The following is a 17,314-nucleotide window of genomic DNA, read 5'->3' as shown; positions in this document are numbered from 1 at the left end:
ATACTTCCTAATAGAAATATTCTTGCATAGAACAACATCACTGGTACTCAAGTTGAAATCATTATTATTCATAATGCAACATCGTTATAGCAGCTATTTCAGGGCTCCGCGCATCTGTCAATGCAAACAGAATATTGTTGTCTACAAGGAACTAATTACGTCGTTTTTAGTAAGCAGTGTGGAGTGCATCAGTCTTTCGAAGTAGAAAATGGGTGAGGTTATTCTAAGTTGTGACCTGCAAGCCCCGCCCCATATACCTGAGTGGCTCCGCCTACGGCCCGGCTTAGGTGAGGGGCGGTGAACCACATTTCCCAGCGGGCCCTGCAGGCCTCTAGCGCCTGCGCGTTGGCAGCTCAGGCAGGCGGACGGAACTCCCGCGCTATCCAGCCACCTGGTCTCGCCTTGTCTGTTCTCTACCTACGGCATGGAGGGGGTCCCGGCGGTAACCGCAGGCAGCGCGGGCGCTGCCAAGGCCGAGGAAGCCGCAGCCATGCCGCCGCCGCCTCCCGTCTCCCCGCCTGCCCTCACTCCGGCGCCCGCAGCGGGTGAGGAGGGCCCGCCGCCCCTACCCGAGGCGGGGGATCCCGGCTGCTCGGGCTCCAGGCCCCCTGAGCTGGAGCCGGAGCGCAGCCTGGGCCGCTTGAGGGGCCCCTTCGAGGACGAGGACGAGGAGTTGGAAGAAGATGAGGACCTGGAGGAAGAAGAAGAGGAGGAAGAGGAGGAAGAGATGAGCCACTTCTCGCTGAGGCTGGAGGGGGGCCGGCCGGACTCCGAGGACGAGGAGGAGGTATTGATAGCCCTTGTTTGACCACGCTGGCCCTCCTCCGTTAGGGCCGGGCCGGATGTCCCCGCTCGCCGCTGCATCCTTTGGCATTGGAGTCCATCCTCACCTCTCCTTGCGCCGCTTGCTTGTGGCGCGGACTGGCCTTCTGTCCCTGCCAACTCATTTTGTAAGATTCCGGCAGTCACTTAAGCTCCCTCTGTCCGACTCACTCATTATTGAAGCTACTGCGTGCCAGGAATGTAGGCGCCAACGGTACTGTTCTCCTGCCTTCTAGAAGCTTACAGTGGCTGGGAGTACAGTCCAGTTCTACAGGATGTTGAGAGTGTGGGGGAAACCCTTCCCGACCTAATCAATCTCTAATTGGGAAGATTTTTTTTAAAATTGGGGCAGCGCGTACTTCATTGATTCAGACAGTATACCGAGCCAGTCAGAATTTGTGTATTAAACACCAGTATCTGGAAAGTTTGTCCATTTTGTGATAATTCATAAAGTAAGATGCCCTTCATCTGGCAATATACAGTAGCTCCAAAAAGAATGAGATCTTTTTGAAACATTGGTTCATATTGTATTATTGTAACTTTGAGAGTATTTGAAGGGTCTGAGGTGTTACAACTTGTTTCCATGTTGCAAAGTAGACTACACATTGTTAATAAAAAAATTTAGGAATTATGACTTGGCGAGGACTTTTTTTTTTTTTTTTTTGGCAAGGACTTGTAACCTGTTTCCATTGCATTTGCAGCGCCTGATCAATCTCTCTGAGCTGACTCCCTACATCTTGTGTTCCATTTGCAAAGGTTATTTAATAGATGCAACTACCATTACAGAATGTCTTCATACATGTAAGTGTATAGTTCATTACATTTCCAAATAATATATTAAGTTTTTGAAATGTCTTGAAAACATTCTAATTCCAACATTTTTTCCCCAACAGTTTGTAAAAGCTGCATTGTCAGACACTTTTACTATAGCAACAGATGTCCAAAATGCAACATAGTAGTACATCAGACACAACCTCTTTACAACATAAGGTAAGAAAAATAAGTAACATTTATATTTTAAGTATACTTTTTCTGAAACATTGAAATTGTGTAGTTGGTAGTAAATTTGTATCTCAAAATGAGGAGAAAGGGAAATGCATATTCTTTAAAGAAATACATATAGAGCACTTACTGTGTACCAGGCACTGTGACATCTGCTGTAAACCTTAAAAGAAAAGAAAAAGGTACAGACCTCTTTTCTTGAGAATTTTAATTCCATCACTAAAGTTGATGAAGCTAGTTTAGGCTTGTCATTTTCTGTGTATCTAGAATTCTGTTTTTAAAGGTAATAACAAATAACTGGCCTCTTTAGAAAAACCTATCTGTCATAGGTCATTGTGGCTTATTAATCAAATTTTCAGTTCATGCTCAGTTTGCTAAGGGAAGAAAAACACTGAAAGTGGACTGCTTTCATTTGTTTAGCAAATGCTATTATGTTTTTACTACTTCATAGAAGAGTATTTTGCAGATGATACACAGAATTTTTAAGTACTTTCTCTGCCCTCAAACTCACATTCCTATTTAGGAAATAAGACCAGTTCACATGGAACAATTTAGCAAACTGTTCAAGAGTCTATAATTACTTGTAAGTATGACTACATGTAATTACTTGAAGTTCTCTTAGAAGAGAACCATTAGTGCTACCTAAAAGTAACTCACCTCTGAGAAAGGAGCTATTCACTCCTAAGAGAAAACAGTTAACTTACAAACAGCGTCATTCACTCTGTACCAAATGCGTCTTTTCTGAATTCTGAGGTATTCTCCATCCTTTCCTTTTATTAGGTTGGACCGACAGTTACAAGACATAGTGTACAAATTAGTGATCAATCTAGAGGAAAGTAAGTTTATTTTATTACCTAGTTGTAAGTCCCAATATATCTTCTGACTCTACTAGTTACATTTTAAGTGTAATTTAGTCTGTGTTTTATCATTTTTTAGGAGAAAAAAAGCAAATGCATGATTTCTATAAAGAAAGAGGTCTAGAAGTACCTAAACCTGGTAAGTTTGGGTGTATATCATAATGAATTTATAGATTAAAGAATACTAACTTAATAAAATTCACTCCCTTTGAGGTTCTTTTTTGGTGATAGCTGGTTATTTTTTGATCAAAGAGAGAGAAAGATTTTGAATGCAGTGACTTACTGTAATCCAATTTGTAAGGCTTAATGAGTAGAGGCTCTGAAGCTGGATTGTGATCCTGGCTCTGCCACCTTATTAGGTGTATAACTTGGGCAGATGACCTCATTGTTTCAGTTTTTTCTTCTATAAAGCAGGGATAATTGTAGCACTTTATAAAGTTGTTGTAAGGACTCACTGAGTAATGCAAAGCACTTAAAACAGTGCCTGGAACATAGTAACTGCTCAAATGCTAGTTTTTATGGTGATGGTAATGTCACAGTATGGAAGTTAGATTTGAGTTTAAATCCTCATTCTTCCACTTACTATGTGGGTGACTACAGGCAAATTGCCTAATCTCATTAAGTTGAATCTCATTTTCTTTACAGTTAAAGTACATAACAAGTACTTCAATTAAAAAGAAAAGCAGTAGTACCTATGCCATGGAATTATAATCAGGGTTAAATATGATAGTGCATATAAAAAGTGCTGAGCATGAGCCCTGGCATTTGTAGTGCTTATTAAGGATTACTCACAGATATTGTTGCTTTTATGCTGAGCTTTCTCTGTGGCCCTGATAAACTAGCCACATATGTTTGCCTTCCACTGTGGAGCGCTCCCCAGGCTTGTCTCTAATTTCACTGGCTTTGACAGATTAGCTAATGTTATTTTAAAAAAGGAGAGTGAGTGCTTTATGATTTTTAAATAGTCAACATAGTTAAATCTGTGCAATTATTTTTCAGAGATCTCAATTTATGAAGTGTTTATTCTAACTCAGCTTTTTTGTTTGGCTATCAAATAGCTGTTCCACAGCCAGTCCCTTCAAGCAAAGGAAGAACTAAGAAAGCCTTAGAATCAGTGTTTCGTATTCCACCTGAACTTGACATGTCTTTATTACTAGAGTTTATTGGGTGAGTACCCTAAACCCCTACCTCTGAACTTTAAAATAAAGAAATTTTAAAGTCCCAACAGTTAGAAAATCATCCTGAGCTAAGGTACTAGAGAGTATCACAATAACTACTTATATCTCTATCATCTGGCTTTCAAAGTCAGCCTTGCTATTATGGTAGAAGGCACTTGGCTACCCCTCCCTATTCATTCCGTGCTTCCCTTAGAGGTTAATAATTACTCTCCTAAAAGTAATGATTGTCATTCCCATGCATTTTTTTATGTGTTTACCACGTGTGTATGTATTACTAAACAATATGTAGAATTGTTTTTGTCCATTTAAAAACCTTAACTGGTGTCATACTATGTTTTCCAACTTTTTTCACTTAGCACTGTATGATTCATCCATGTTAAAATATATGACTAGTTCACTCATTTTCACTGGGTGTTCCCTTAAAATAAACATACCATAATTTATCTTTGCTTGTACTTTGGAGCACTTAGGTCGTTTCCAATTTTTTTTGCTATAGTACACAGTGTTGCTTTAAACATTTTTTTACAGATCTCCTTTTGTCTTTGTGAGATAGTTCTCTAAGAGTGTAGGTTTCTTGAGTCTTAGGATATGTTCAACTTCAACTTTACTTGGTTTTGCCAAATTATTTTCCAAATATTGGATATCTCCCTAATTCATATAAGTTGCTTCTTTCCAATGCTGTAACATATAGTGTACTCCATTATATTGCAGCATTGTTAGACCAACTGTCATCACAGAGTTGGCCTGTATCAAACTGTAGTTTTTGAAATAATTACATGGTTTGCAGGATAAACTAAAATGCCTTTCTTGGAAAATCTAGATCTTCCACTTTATGTCCCTGATGACTATTTGACTTCTCAGTCACTTCCTCCTTATAACTCTAGGCTGCCTGTATTATTTATTTAGTATCTAGCTTGTACTATGTTGTATTTATCTCTTTATGTATTCATCCTGTGTTCTCAAATATTATGGATCCCTGAGAGGTGAGAAACCTTTCTTATGCCTCCACTGAGCCCACTTAGTAGTGTTTTATGATAAATAAAATACAGATTCTTTAGAAGAATAAGAAATCATATAATATCAAACTTTAAAACAGCAGTTTCTGTTATTAAAGAATGTGTTCAGCCTAAATGACCAAAAAATGAACTAGTAAGTTAATGGTATGTGGAACATGAGCATGTGCTAGTAACATATGTGCTAGTATGGAACAATTGCCAAAATTCACTTTCTTAAGTGAAAAAAATAAGATGTAGAAGAGAATATATAGCATGTGCTCATTTATGTTTCTCTTAAAAGGGGGTGGTGGACATATGTGTGTGTATATGTATATATCCCCCCCCACAACAAGGATAGACCATTTCTGAAAGGACATTTAAGAAAATGTTGATAGCAGTTAGTTCTATAAAAGGGCACTGGAGTTTATGAATCTAGGATCAGAAAAAGTCTTACTTTTCATTGTATTTGACTTTTTACTGTGTAACTTGATTTTTAATAAGTTTAGTTCATTAAAATTGAAAATTGAAAGGAATTTGTATTTCTGAAACATTATTTTGGGGAAATGTAACCTTTTCCACTAATGCACAATAGGGACTTTTTTTAAACCTTTTTGGAAAAGTGGCAGTAATGTAAAGATGGCAGATATGTTCCAAGTGTGCTACATTATCTCTGCCTCTGTCAGCAGCACAAATTAGTACTTAATCATGACATGCTTGACCACAGTACTCAAAGTGGTCATTACCATTTACCAGGGCTGTTCCATTTTTAACACATTCCCTGCTGTAGGAAAAAAGAAGCCCTCACTTGGAATAAGAAGATCTCTATTTAAGTCCTAACTCCTTTGTTATATAGCTTTGTAAAATTGAACTTACCACTTTCAGTTAATGCATTAGATGCTTATTAAGGTGCTGCTGTGTGCCAGCGCAGCAGTCTGCTAACTGTTGGGAATGTATTTAAATAAGTCAGCCATGGCCCTTGCCCTCATGTAACTTATAGTTTTTAGCTTCTTCAGCTTCCCTGTTTGTAAAACGAGAGAACTGACCCTTGTATGTTGTTGATTATGATGGGTAATCTGTGTACATCAGAAAATAGTCTTTTATCTGTTTTCGAATGGTTATGGGGAAGAAAGCTTCCAATGTGTCAAGAAGTTCTTTTGAAGTCACCAGTCCTCAGAGTTAAATCCCCATGTTTATTACATTGAAAAGCTTGGTGTTACCCCTGAAATCAGGCTACTGAGGGTAACCCATAGGAAGCTCTTTCATGGTAGGACAAATTGCAGGTGAGATTTTTAACCTAATGCAAGTACAAGGGTAAATTTGATCCAGCTAATGACCCTGCTTGAACTGGAGGAGCAAAAATACTTAGCTGGGTTCAGCCTGTGGACAGTGATTTTTCAACCGCTGAAATGAGCATGAAGTGAGATTCCCTACTCCACCTCCAAATTTGGTATGCATCTTTTGTGATCTTAAAGTAGTCTTGTACAGTGCTTCTTTTTGTTTTTCAGTTTCTATGTGTAAGGTAGAAAATTATAAAAAGAAATAATCTTAGACAGGCAGTATAATGTATACAGACAAAGCATAACTCAAGGTATGTAACCCTTAGGATGTAGCTTAACTTCTCTGGTCACCGGTTTCCATATTTCTAAATTGGAGATTATAATACCAACTCACAGGATTGTCATAAGAATCTACATGTGGTATTCCTCACATGTCTAAATTACTATAATATATGCATATTGATATAATGCAGGCTTATTCAGAAATAAAGGTTAGTCTGGTGCTGTAATATGTACAGCATCTGCCTGGTAAAGAAAATGGACTCACATGAGAGTGTATGAGAGAAGATACGGCAAAAATTTAATGTAATCTTAAGCTCAGTGGTGTTTAGTAAACCAGAGAGTTGCTATTCCACTGTATGCTATGCTAGCCAACTAGGGTCTTATGTTCAGCTCTGGGCACTATATTTAAGAGAGCTGTTGGTAAATGGAGGTGTAATCAGAATAGTAAAAGGTGTGAAAACCATGTCATGTGTGGTGGCAGAAAAACTGAATCTAATTCACAGGAGCACCAAAAGGTGAGACTAGGGCCAGTAGGTATGTTACAGGGAGAAACATTTGATTCAGTGCAGACATTTTCTAAAGTTGCCCACAAATGGAATGAACTGACTTGTCAATAGGAAGCTATCTCTTTAGACATTTAAGCAGAAGCCAGATGCCCATATCATGGATTCTATAGAAATAATTCTTATGATGAAGAAGAGGATGTTTTACTTTATTTGATGTTATTTATTTATCTTTCGGCTGCATGGCTTGCTGGATCTTAGTTCTTCGACCAGGGATTGAACCCACACCCTTGGCAGTGAAAGCACAGAGTCCTAACCACTGGACCACCAGGGAATTCCTGAGAATATTTTGTAACTCTTAAGATTATGTTATAATCTTAGGTTTAAGTCTATATATAATATGTATACATAAATTATGTTTTATATTTATGTCAATATAACATACTTTATAAATAGTTAAAACATATATTATATTTTAATGTCTTTATATTTGTATTATAAGAATACTCTAGATGATGCTATTGTGACCGTGCCTATTCTTCACATGATAGGAAAGAAAGCATGTGGGCTTTAAGAATTCCCTGGTGGTCCAGTGGTTAGGACTCTGCAACTCTCACTGCCATGACCCATGGCCCAGGTTTAATCTCTGTTCAGGGAATTATGATCCTGGGCAGCGTGGCAAAAAAAAAAAAAAAAAGGAATGTGGGCCTTGATACGTACACCTGTGTTTGAAACCCAGCTTTATCACTTCCTGGCTCTATAACCCTAAGTAAGTTATTCATCATCTCTGAGCTTAGTTTTCCTTATCTATAAACTGGAGATTCTAGTGCCTGATTTACAGGGCTACTGTGAGGACTGAATGAAAAACATTCATAATATATGAAGACTTAACATAACTCCTGGTGCATAGTAGATGCTCAAAAAAGTTTGTTCCTTGTCTCTTCATGATATGAGTAATTGATTTAATCAAAAGTCTTTGTTCTTGTAGGGGAAAGACAAATTGAGTAAATCATGCCCAGGTGATTATGCTACAAGTAAAACAAGAGGAAATGTAGCAGCTTTCTTGTAAGGACTCTATCTTGTAAATATTACTGTCGAGAAAAAAAAACACATTAATTATGATAAAGAAAAAGACGTTTTACTTTAAACTGGAAAATGTTAGAATGCTATATGTGGGGGAAATCTAAATATTAAGACTGCTTTTGATTCCTGGAAGAAAATATACAAAACAAAATAAACTATGGTATAAAACTGCCTTTACCTTACCACTAGGTGGCAGATATGACAATTAATTGTATCTGTTCATTTCATAAAGGGTTAGGTGACTGTGTTTTAAGATTAAATTGATGTTTCTCAAATATTTATATTATGTTATTTTTCTGTGTTATATAATTAAATATGTAGTTTAAAAATTGATTAATTTTGCTTTCATTTTTCAGTGCTAATGAAGGCACAGGACATTTTAAGGTATTTTACTCTTATTTTTCATTTGCTTTACAAGAGGGCCCTATAAGACACAAATTTAAGATTAACAATCATGTGGAGACTGTCTTTGATAACAATAAAAAGTGTTTTAGAAATAAAACTTGTTGAAATTTGGAGTATATTCAATAGTGCTTTCTTATAGATTTTTGAGAAAAGAGTTATTAAGTAGGGGTTTATTATTATTTCACAACAATGGTCTAAGGAAAAATAAGTGAGTAATTTTTAAAAGTGAAGCCAAATGCTGTGCTGATTTGGTGATTTAAAAATATTTCAAAGCATTTTTTGCATAGTTGGCATTTAGAGTTAAATATGAACTTATAATTTCATTTTCATGTAACATCTTTGGTTCAGATTAACTTGCCTCAACTTTTTATTTCAATCATTTAGTGAAACTTTAGCAGTAAGAATGAATTCTTCAGTTCTGCTACTGCTAAGTCACTTCAGTTGTGTCCAACTCTGTGCGACCCCATAGATGGCAGCCCACCAGGCTCCCCCGTCCCTGGGATTCTCTAGGCAAGAATACTGGAGTGGTTTGCCATTTCCTTCTCCAATGCATGAAAGTGAAAAATGAAAGTGAAGTCGTTCAGTGGTGTCCGACTCTTGGCAACCCCATGAACTGCAGCCCCACCAGGCTCCTCCGTCTATGGGATTTTCCAGGCAAGAGGACTGGAGTGGGGTGCCATTACCTTCTCCATTCTTCAGTTCAGAGTTGTCTTAAAAGGCTTCGGTATCACAGGTGCCATTGCACACTGTAGCTCCTGTAGTATGAGTCACTCAGGAAAAGGAGACTTTCTTAAAGGGGGTAAATCGGGCCTTAGAGTTACTTGGGATTATAAAAATAAAAAGAAATAACTGACTTTGATCTGCTTAGATTTTCAGTGACTTTGTCAAAGTCTGCACGAAAATATGGGTGAATTATACCTGGTTGGACATAGTGTTTTGTTTTGTGACTGTAGTGGCTTAAAGGACGTGAGTTGATGCATAGGAATAGATGAGTACTTTTTTGGGCGAAGTATATTATAGGTTTTCCCCAGAGATCATTGTGATGGAGGGGATGCAGTGTTAGGTTTAGTCACTTTTAACCTCTTCTAAGTTGTAAAATACCAAACTTACGGTGATAAACTTTAGGAAGTCCTTTCATAGTATGGTGGGTGGGAAAGTAGCATAAAAGTTTCTATATGGGACAAGTATAGTCATAGGCTCCTAGAGTTCACTGAAGACATCTGTGTAGTGACCTGTAATAGCCAGGTGAGCCAACAGAATATAAAAATCTCATGAAGAAAGAACTAAAAATTAAGTTGGAATATTAACCTATTCCACAAAAGCACATGTGCACTTAGAATATGTATGTAATTCAGAGCCTCACACATCAAAGAAATATGACATTGCCTGCCACCTATGAAGTGTTCTTGCCGAAACAAACGTGAAGCTGATCATATCCCTGGATTACTAATTTACAGGAAATCCAGGGGATACAGGAACTTATTTAATTACTCTATAGGAATATAATAAGCCAAATCTAGATACTGGAAGACTGCAGGACAAGGACAAACAGTTCTGTTTCTTCAACAAATAAAAGGGAAAGACATAAAGAGGGAACATGTAGATAGAATATATTGATTAGAAGAGACTCAAGGGACATCAGTGTATAGTGTTTATTTGGATAGGATTTGAAAACTAAAAAATTTATGAGACAGTAGCCCCCAGTGGTAAGTAACATGAATATCCATCAACTGATGAATGGATAAACCAAATATGATATATCCATGTAATGGAACAGTATTTGGCCTTACAAAGGAATGAAGTAGTGATAGGTGCTACAACATGGATGAACCTTGAAGATATTTAAGTGAAAGAAACCAGGCACAAAAAACCACGTGTTTTTTGATTCCACTTACATGAAATGTCCAGTATAGGCAAAATTATAGAGATATGGAGTAGATTAGTGGTTGCCAGACACTTGGGGGTGAGAAGAGGTTGGGAGTCACTGCTAATTGGTATGCATTTCTTTTGGGGTGATGTTCGGAAATTAGGTAATGGTGATAGATGCACAACTACATAAATATACTAAAAACCATTGAATTGTATACTTTAAAATGTGGTGAATTTAATGATAAGTGAATTATATCTCAGTAAATCTGTTAAAAAACAAGCCAAGGCCAAGAAAACTTCAAATAGAAGCATTGTTTGTATAAATTTAGTGCATACATTTTGAGAAAACAAAAATATATCTGATAAAAATAATATATACATAAATTAAAATTTTTATTCTCTCTGTAATGACAACCCTAAAAATAAAATCATTTTCTACTAGGTAAAAAAAATTGAGACAATTGGTGAAATTTGTACACTTACTGTCTATTTTCTGATATTAAGGAATTTTAAAGTATGGTGGTAGTATTATGTTTTTAAAAAGAGTTCTTATTTTTTAGAGATGCATGCTGAAGTATTTACAAAGGAAATGATATGTAAGGGGTTTGTTTCAAAACAAGCCTGGGGAATGGGGGCCAGGAGGCAGTTGGGATAGGAAAAGGGTGGGATTTATTTAAAACAAGATTGACTTTGAGTTGATAAAGCTAAGTTTATAGGAGTTTATTTATACTATTATTAAACTTTTGAAGCATTAAGTTTTCAGTGTTAACTAAAGATTCCCGTGTTAATTTGCAGGTGTATGTCTGTATGAGGTAATGAATGTATTGTTTTAGAAACAAATGATCCTATTTTTGCATTTTTTGACTGTTTTTACTTTGCTAAAACAGTCTTTTTAAAAAATACTTTCTTAGCTAACACTTTGGCAATCTTATCGTTTTTCTTTTAATTCTGCATTTATAGGGGAGTTCTAGTTACAGTTTTTTATATTATAGCTGAGTATAAACTACTGCTTAAAAAGCTGCTTTTATTTCTTATTTGGAGTTCAAATAAATATGTCTGGCTAGGATAATGCTTAGTTAAACTTTTCACCACATACACTTATGGCATGATAATCATAAAGTCTGTTTGCTGCATTCACTTTAAAAATATTTCACCAAGCAGTAATACATGTCAGAAAATTTTTCCCAGGAATCGTCTTTTCTTTAACTTTTAATTATGAAAATATTTGAACATACTGAAAAGTAGACAGAATAGAACCTCCATGCATCCATCACACAGTTTTACCAGTTAACTAATGACCAGTTGAATTTCTTTTCCACTTCCCTTCTTTTTGGGGGGACTTTGCCACGGGCTTATGGGATCTCAGTTTCCGAAGCAGAGATTGAACCCGTGCTATGGCAATGAAAGCTCTAAATCCTAACCACTAGGCCACCAGGGACTCCCCACGCTTCCCTTCTTTCTGATGTTTTTCTGAAACAAATCCCTGGCATTTTGCCACTTCCTCTGTAAAGTATTTCAGTACTCTTAAAAGATGAGTCCCTTTTTTTTAGTGACCATGTATCATACCAAAAAAAACAAGTTACAAAAATGTCAGTGTTGTGAAAGATAAAAATAAAGTGACAGACCTATTCTAGATTAAAGGAAATTAGAGAAGCATGACAACAAAATGCAGTGTGCATTCTTTCATTAGATTCTGGATTGAAATAAGAACAACATACAAAGGACATTATTAGGACATTGGAAAAATTTGAATTTGGACCCATTTAGATAATTGCATTGTATTGTTATAAATTTCCTGAATGTGTCTATAAATTTCCTAAAAATTATAGTTATGAGGGAGAGTCCCTTTATTCTGAGAAGATAACTGCAGGTATATTTAGGGGTAAAATAGCTCAATGTCTGCAGGTAACTTAAAAAATGGGCTTCCCTAGTGGCTCAGACAGGAAAAGAATCCACCTGCGATGCGGGAGGCCTGGGTTTGATCCCTGGGTTGGGAAGATCCCCTGGAGGAGGGCATGGCAATCTGCTCCAGTATTTTTGCCTGGAGAATCCCCATGGACAGAGGAGCCTGGTGGGCTACAGTCCATGTGATTGTAAAGAGTCAGACACACTGAGTGACTAAGCAGCAGCAACTTAAGAAATAGTAAGTGTCCATGTATGTACACACACATACATATACGTTGGAAGAGATAAAGCAAATATAGCAATATGTTAATATTCTAGTTCATAAAGTAGGTGAAGTCTATCTGGATCTTCATTTTACTAGTCTTATAACCTCTTTGTAAGTTTGTGATTTTTCAGAAGATTGAAAGTGGGGAACAAAAAAAGATGTTTCTTACCAGGTATCTAGTCAGTGTACAAATTTTTATCTTAGTTGCAGTGAGTGTTTTATTTTAAATCAAAATCCAAATAATGTTCATACATTGTGATTGGTTGATAGATCTTTAAATCTGTAAGTTTTCTGTTTCTTTTTTCTCGCAGTTCATTTCTGTTTCTTTTTTCTTACAGTTCATTGTTGACAAAACTGAGTCATTTGTGCTATATGGTTTCCTACACATTGGGTTTTGATGTTGCATCTCTGTAATTTAACAAGTTCTTCTGTCTTGCTCATAAACTGGTAGTTAAGTCTGAGTTGATCATACAGGTGTGACTTGAGGGAACTAAGAATACTTTATAGGTGGGGGTGTTTTGTCCACCTGGAGGCACATGATGTCTGGTTGTTTGTGTGTGTGTTTGTGTGTGTGTTTGTAATGCTAACAAGTATTGGTAGTCAGTGTCAAGTCCGTTAACTTAATAGGGTTTGGAAAATGATGTTGTTATTCCTCCTCTGTTTATTGAGATACTTCTATAAGGGAAACTTCTGTTTGGTTAGCTAGCAATACCATTCATATAGGAAAGAGAGGATAAATGCTGATTCTTTCTCTTTACTTACCAGGTTCAAAATAATGAGTTGATTCTTTAGCATGCTCCAGTCATAATCAGTGTTTTTGTCTTACTTTGTGTTTAAATATATTTGTGGTTTAAATACATCTTAATTATCGATTTTGATGTTCAAATTGTCATATCTTAAGATAGTCATGGCTGTAATAACAAGATATTTCATACTCAACTCGTACATCTCTTGCCCCAGACACAGAGTCGGTCATTTCTCCAAGGTATCCTTGAGTGGTATTTCAGAATTACAATCTGGTTGCTAGGGATTTACCTTGCTACTGGGTTGGTAACTATTTTCAGTTGACAGAGGCAGGAATTTTTTCAAAGTAAAATGAGTTGATCTTTTTAAAAGATATTTTTAGTAGTATGCATTTTCTATAGCCAGGAAATAACTGAAAGTCTCTTAAATCTCCCTATAGATTTTATCTCATTACTCCAGCTTTCTTATCAAATTGACCTTCTGTGTTAACAGGTGGTAGGGAAGATTTTTGTGCTTAATTTCAAAGAAATATAATTCTTCTGAGAAATTTTACTTTTCTGTTTATGTGCAGATGGTAGGAGGCTATTAGGTGTAGCAGGAAAAAAAACTAAGTTGACCATTTAGGTGAGAACTGGGTTATATACAGCCTTAAGAAAAAAAAGCAAAAATCAGAAGGTACATTTTCTTCTAAAAAAGCTGGATCTGGCTCTAGCTGCCATCTTGTGTCCCCGCGTGTGTGCGCCCAACCTCAGCTGGTCTGCCCGAGACCACCTGAGCGCCAACCCTAGTCCCCCGCGCGGCCCCATTTCCGCTCCAACAAGATGAAAGAAACTATCATGAACCAGGAGAAACTCGCCAAACTGCAGGCACAAGTGCGCATTGGTGGGAAAGGAACTGCTCGCAGAAAGAAGAAGGTGGTTCATAGAACAGCCACAGCAGATGACAAAAAACTTCAGTTCTCTTTAAAGAAGTTAGGGGTAAACAATATCTCTGGTATTGAAGAGGTGAATATGTTCACAAATCAAGGAACAGTGATCCACTTTAACAACCCTAAAGTTCAGGCATCTCTGGCAGCAAACACTTTCACCATTACAGGCCACGCTGAGACAAAGCAACTGACAGAAATGCTCCCCAGCATCTTAAACCAGCTTGGTGCCGACAGTCTGACCAGTTTAAGGAGACTGGCTGAAGCTCTGCCCAAACAATCCGTGGATGGGAAAGCACCACTTGCCACTGGAGAGGAGGATGATGATGAAGTTCCAGATCTTGTGGAGAATTTTGATGAGGCTTCCAAGAATGAAGCAAACTGAATTGAGTTAACTTCTGAAGAAGATAAATCTTGAAGAAGTTACTGGGAGCTGCTATTTTATATTATGACTGCTTTTTAAAATTTTGTTTATGGATCTGATAAAATCTAGATCTCTAATATTTTTAAGCCTAAGCCCCTGGACACTGCAGCTCTTTTCAGTTTTTGCTTATATACAATTCATTCTTTGCAGCTAATGAAGCTGAAGAAGCCTAAGAATAAAGTTTGAGACAAAGATAAATAAAATTCTTTGCCTAGTAAAAAAAAAAAAAAAAAAAAAGCTGGATCTGAAAATTATAGCAGAAGAAAGCATTACCTTGTGAGCCTGGAGTATGAAGACTAAAGGTAACCATGTGAGAACCCAACTTTGAAAGCTAAGGCCAATGTTTTCTTTCAGATGTTGGCAGATTTCATAATTCTGTTCTGGATAATCTAAAAAGTACAGTATGGATAACCTCAACTAAGTTGGATTAATCTTAACAAACACATAGGGGTGAAGTGCTCATCAAGAACTAGAAATGAGGAATATTGAACTATCCTCTGTTGGTATACCAGAAGCCTACTATTAAGATGGTAATGAGAAATTGACCTTCAGAAATGCACTTGTTGCCAGGCAGGCGTCTAGCTAGATGACCCAGAATTGCAGCTTTTCAAGGCTTGGTAGGATTCAGGCTCTTCCGGCAATGGTACCTACAGTGCAGTACCTTTATCAAGATTGCGCTTGGAGCACTGCTGTTTCTGCTCCGTAGTGAGAAAGACTGCCATAGATTTGCAAGATGATTCTTACACCTGTGTTAAAAAAACATGAACCTTTGCCGTTTTTGTCTGCATTGTATCAGTATCCATGATGACAACTAGGCCCTCTAATTACATTCCTTCACATAAAGGAGCACAATAAATCAGTGCACTAGTAGTAACTAAGTACGTACTGTGTGCCAGGAATTATTTATAGTTATTTACATATATTAGAGCTTCTCTGGTGGCTCAGACTATAAAGAATCCACCTGCAATACAGGAGACCTAGGTTCAATCCCTGGGTCAGAAAGATCCTCTGGAGGAGGAATTGGCGACCCACTTCAGTATTCTTGCCTAAGGAATTCCATGGACTGGGGAGCCTGGTAGGCTACAGTCCACGGGCTCAAAAAGAGTCGGACACAGCTGAGCAACCAACACACACACACACACACACACACATACACTTACTTTTTAAACACCCTTTCCTCATGATAATTCTGTGAGGTAGGTGCTGCTAGTATTTCTACTTTACAAATGGGGAAATGGAGACACAGAAAGCTTTAGCAAGTTGTCCAAAGACTTGCAGCTAGAAAATTACAAAACCAAGGTTTAAACCCAGGCAGTCTGCCTCTGGAATATTTGCACTTAATATGCTATCTGTTGTACTATGGTATTTAGGGATAAGGCTATCGTTAGGAAATTTCTTAAGAAACCAAATTACAGAGAAGAGAGCTGAGTGCTGTTACATGGGACAAATACGTGCTTAACCTGCCTGAGTCCTTTTGGTAACAATTCTAGGATTCCTTTTTTGCTAGTTCTAGAAAAATACTTTATGTTTTCCTAAAAGATGCCTTTTAGTTCTTATTATCCCAGCTTTTCATTTTTGTTAATAGTAATATCCTTTTGTGCATGAGACAAGTGCTCGGGGCTGGTGCACTGGGAAGACCCAGAGGGATTGGGTGGAGAGGGAGGTGGGAGGGGGAATTGGGATGGGGAACACATGTAAATCCATGGCTGATTCATGTCAATGTATGGCAAAAACCACTACAATATTGTAAAGTAATTAGCCTCCAACTAATAAAAATAAATGGAAAAAAAATAGTAATATCTTTTTAATTGCCTCAGAGAGAGAATAGCAAGATAAGCATTCAGTTTGTTTCTACTTTAAAACCCTATGGTCTCTCTACCCATCACCTTAGACCATTGGATCAGATTCCAGCCATTTATGTTTAGATGTTAATCTTTTTATTTTCCACTACTGCAAGAAAATTTCAAACTCATACAAAGTAGATGATAGTAAAATGAATGCCTGTGTACGTGTATTACTTAATGTCAATAATTATAAAATCAGGGCCAATCTCAATTCATCTTTACCTTTATCACTTCTCCTATATAATCTTCAAGCAAATCCAAGACTATCATTTTATCAGTAAATAATTCAGTTTATTTCTGAAAGATGAGGACTTTTTATAAAAATATAATAATGATGCTATAGTTTTAAAAATTAACAGTAATTCCTAATCAAATATCCACATGCTATTTAAATTTCCTATGAAAGTTTTATAGATTTTTTAAAATTGGGATCCAAATAAAATCCATATATTGTAATTGGTTGATATCTCTTATTTATAGGCCTTATATCTTTTTTAGTCTATGGATTCCTCCTACTCTTTGGTTGGTTTTTTTTTTCTTGCAGTTTTTTTGTTAAGGAGGCTACGTTCTTTTAGACATTGAATCTTGGGTATTCACTGCAATAAATTTTGCTCTAAGTTTTAAAGCCTTTCTATTAAAAAAATTGTTGACTTTTTTTTTTTTCAGCAGGTGAAACAATTTTATTTCACAGTTGTCGTTAAAACCACAAAGACACTATGTTCTTCATATAAAAACATTAGTAGAGAGAACTATACTTTCTAGAAAATGATTATAGAGACCATCTTAAAGAAAAATGAACCCAATTATATGGTTTTGGTGGCAGCTTAGGAAAAACTCACATCTGAACTGATTCCTAAAACATACCATTCTATCCCACCATTCTGCATCTTTTGGTTCAAAGTATAAATTATTGTCATCAGTATGTGCTCCTGCA

General features: G+C 36.8%; 2 protein-coding genes across 2 annotated transcripts in view; both read left to right on the top strand.

Annotated features, from left to right (window-relative positions):
• The first annotated feature begins 331 nt into the window (after positions 1–331).
• PCGF6 (polycomb group ring finger 6) overlaps positions 332–17,314 on the top strand; it is a 28,065-nt gene continuing 11,082 nt past the window's right edge. Inside the window, exons 1-7 of the mRNA XM_043925826.1 lie at positions 332–787; positions 1,524–1,623; positions 1,716–1,812; positions 2,605–2,660; positions 2,761–2,820; positions 3,740–3,848; positions 8,356–8,383. Coding sequence (XP_043781761.1) covers positions 425–787; positions 1,524–1,623; positions 1,716–1,812; positions 2,605–2,660; positions 2,761–2,820; positions 3,740–3,848; positions 8,356–8,383 — 813 coding nt within the window. The 5' untranslated portion in view covers positions 332–424. The remainder of the gene's footprint in view (positions 788–1,523; positions 1,624–1,715; positions 1,813–2,604; positions 2,661–2,760; positions 2,821–3,739; positions 3,849–8,355; positions 8,384–17,314) is intronic.
• Positions 13,895–14,773, top strand: LOC122708957 (transcription factor BTF3). The gene has a single exon (XM_043925828.1). It carries the CDS (start codon positions 14,009–14,011, stop codon positions 14,495–14,497), a length of 489 nt encoding a protein of 162 aa, XP_043781763.1. The 5' UTR covers positions 13,895–14,008; the 3' UTR covers positions 14,498–14,773.

This window comes from Cervus elaphus, chromosome 15, assembly GCF_910594005.1.
Source record: "Cervus elaphus chromosome 15, mCerEla1.1, whole genome shotgun sequence".
NCBI classification, from domain to species: Eukaryota; Metazoa; Chordata; class Mammalia; order Artiodactyla; family Cervidae; genus Cervus; species Cervus elaphus.
This window is presented reverse-complemented; position numbering and strand designations above follow the sequence as displayed.

What these genes read in the sequence shown, in the direction of transcription:
- LOC122708957 (XM_043925828.1), top strand. Translation starts at nt 14,009, where the DNA reads ATGAAAGAAACTATCATGAACCAGGAGAAACTCGCCAAACTGCAGGCA.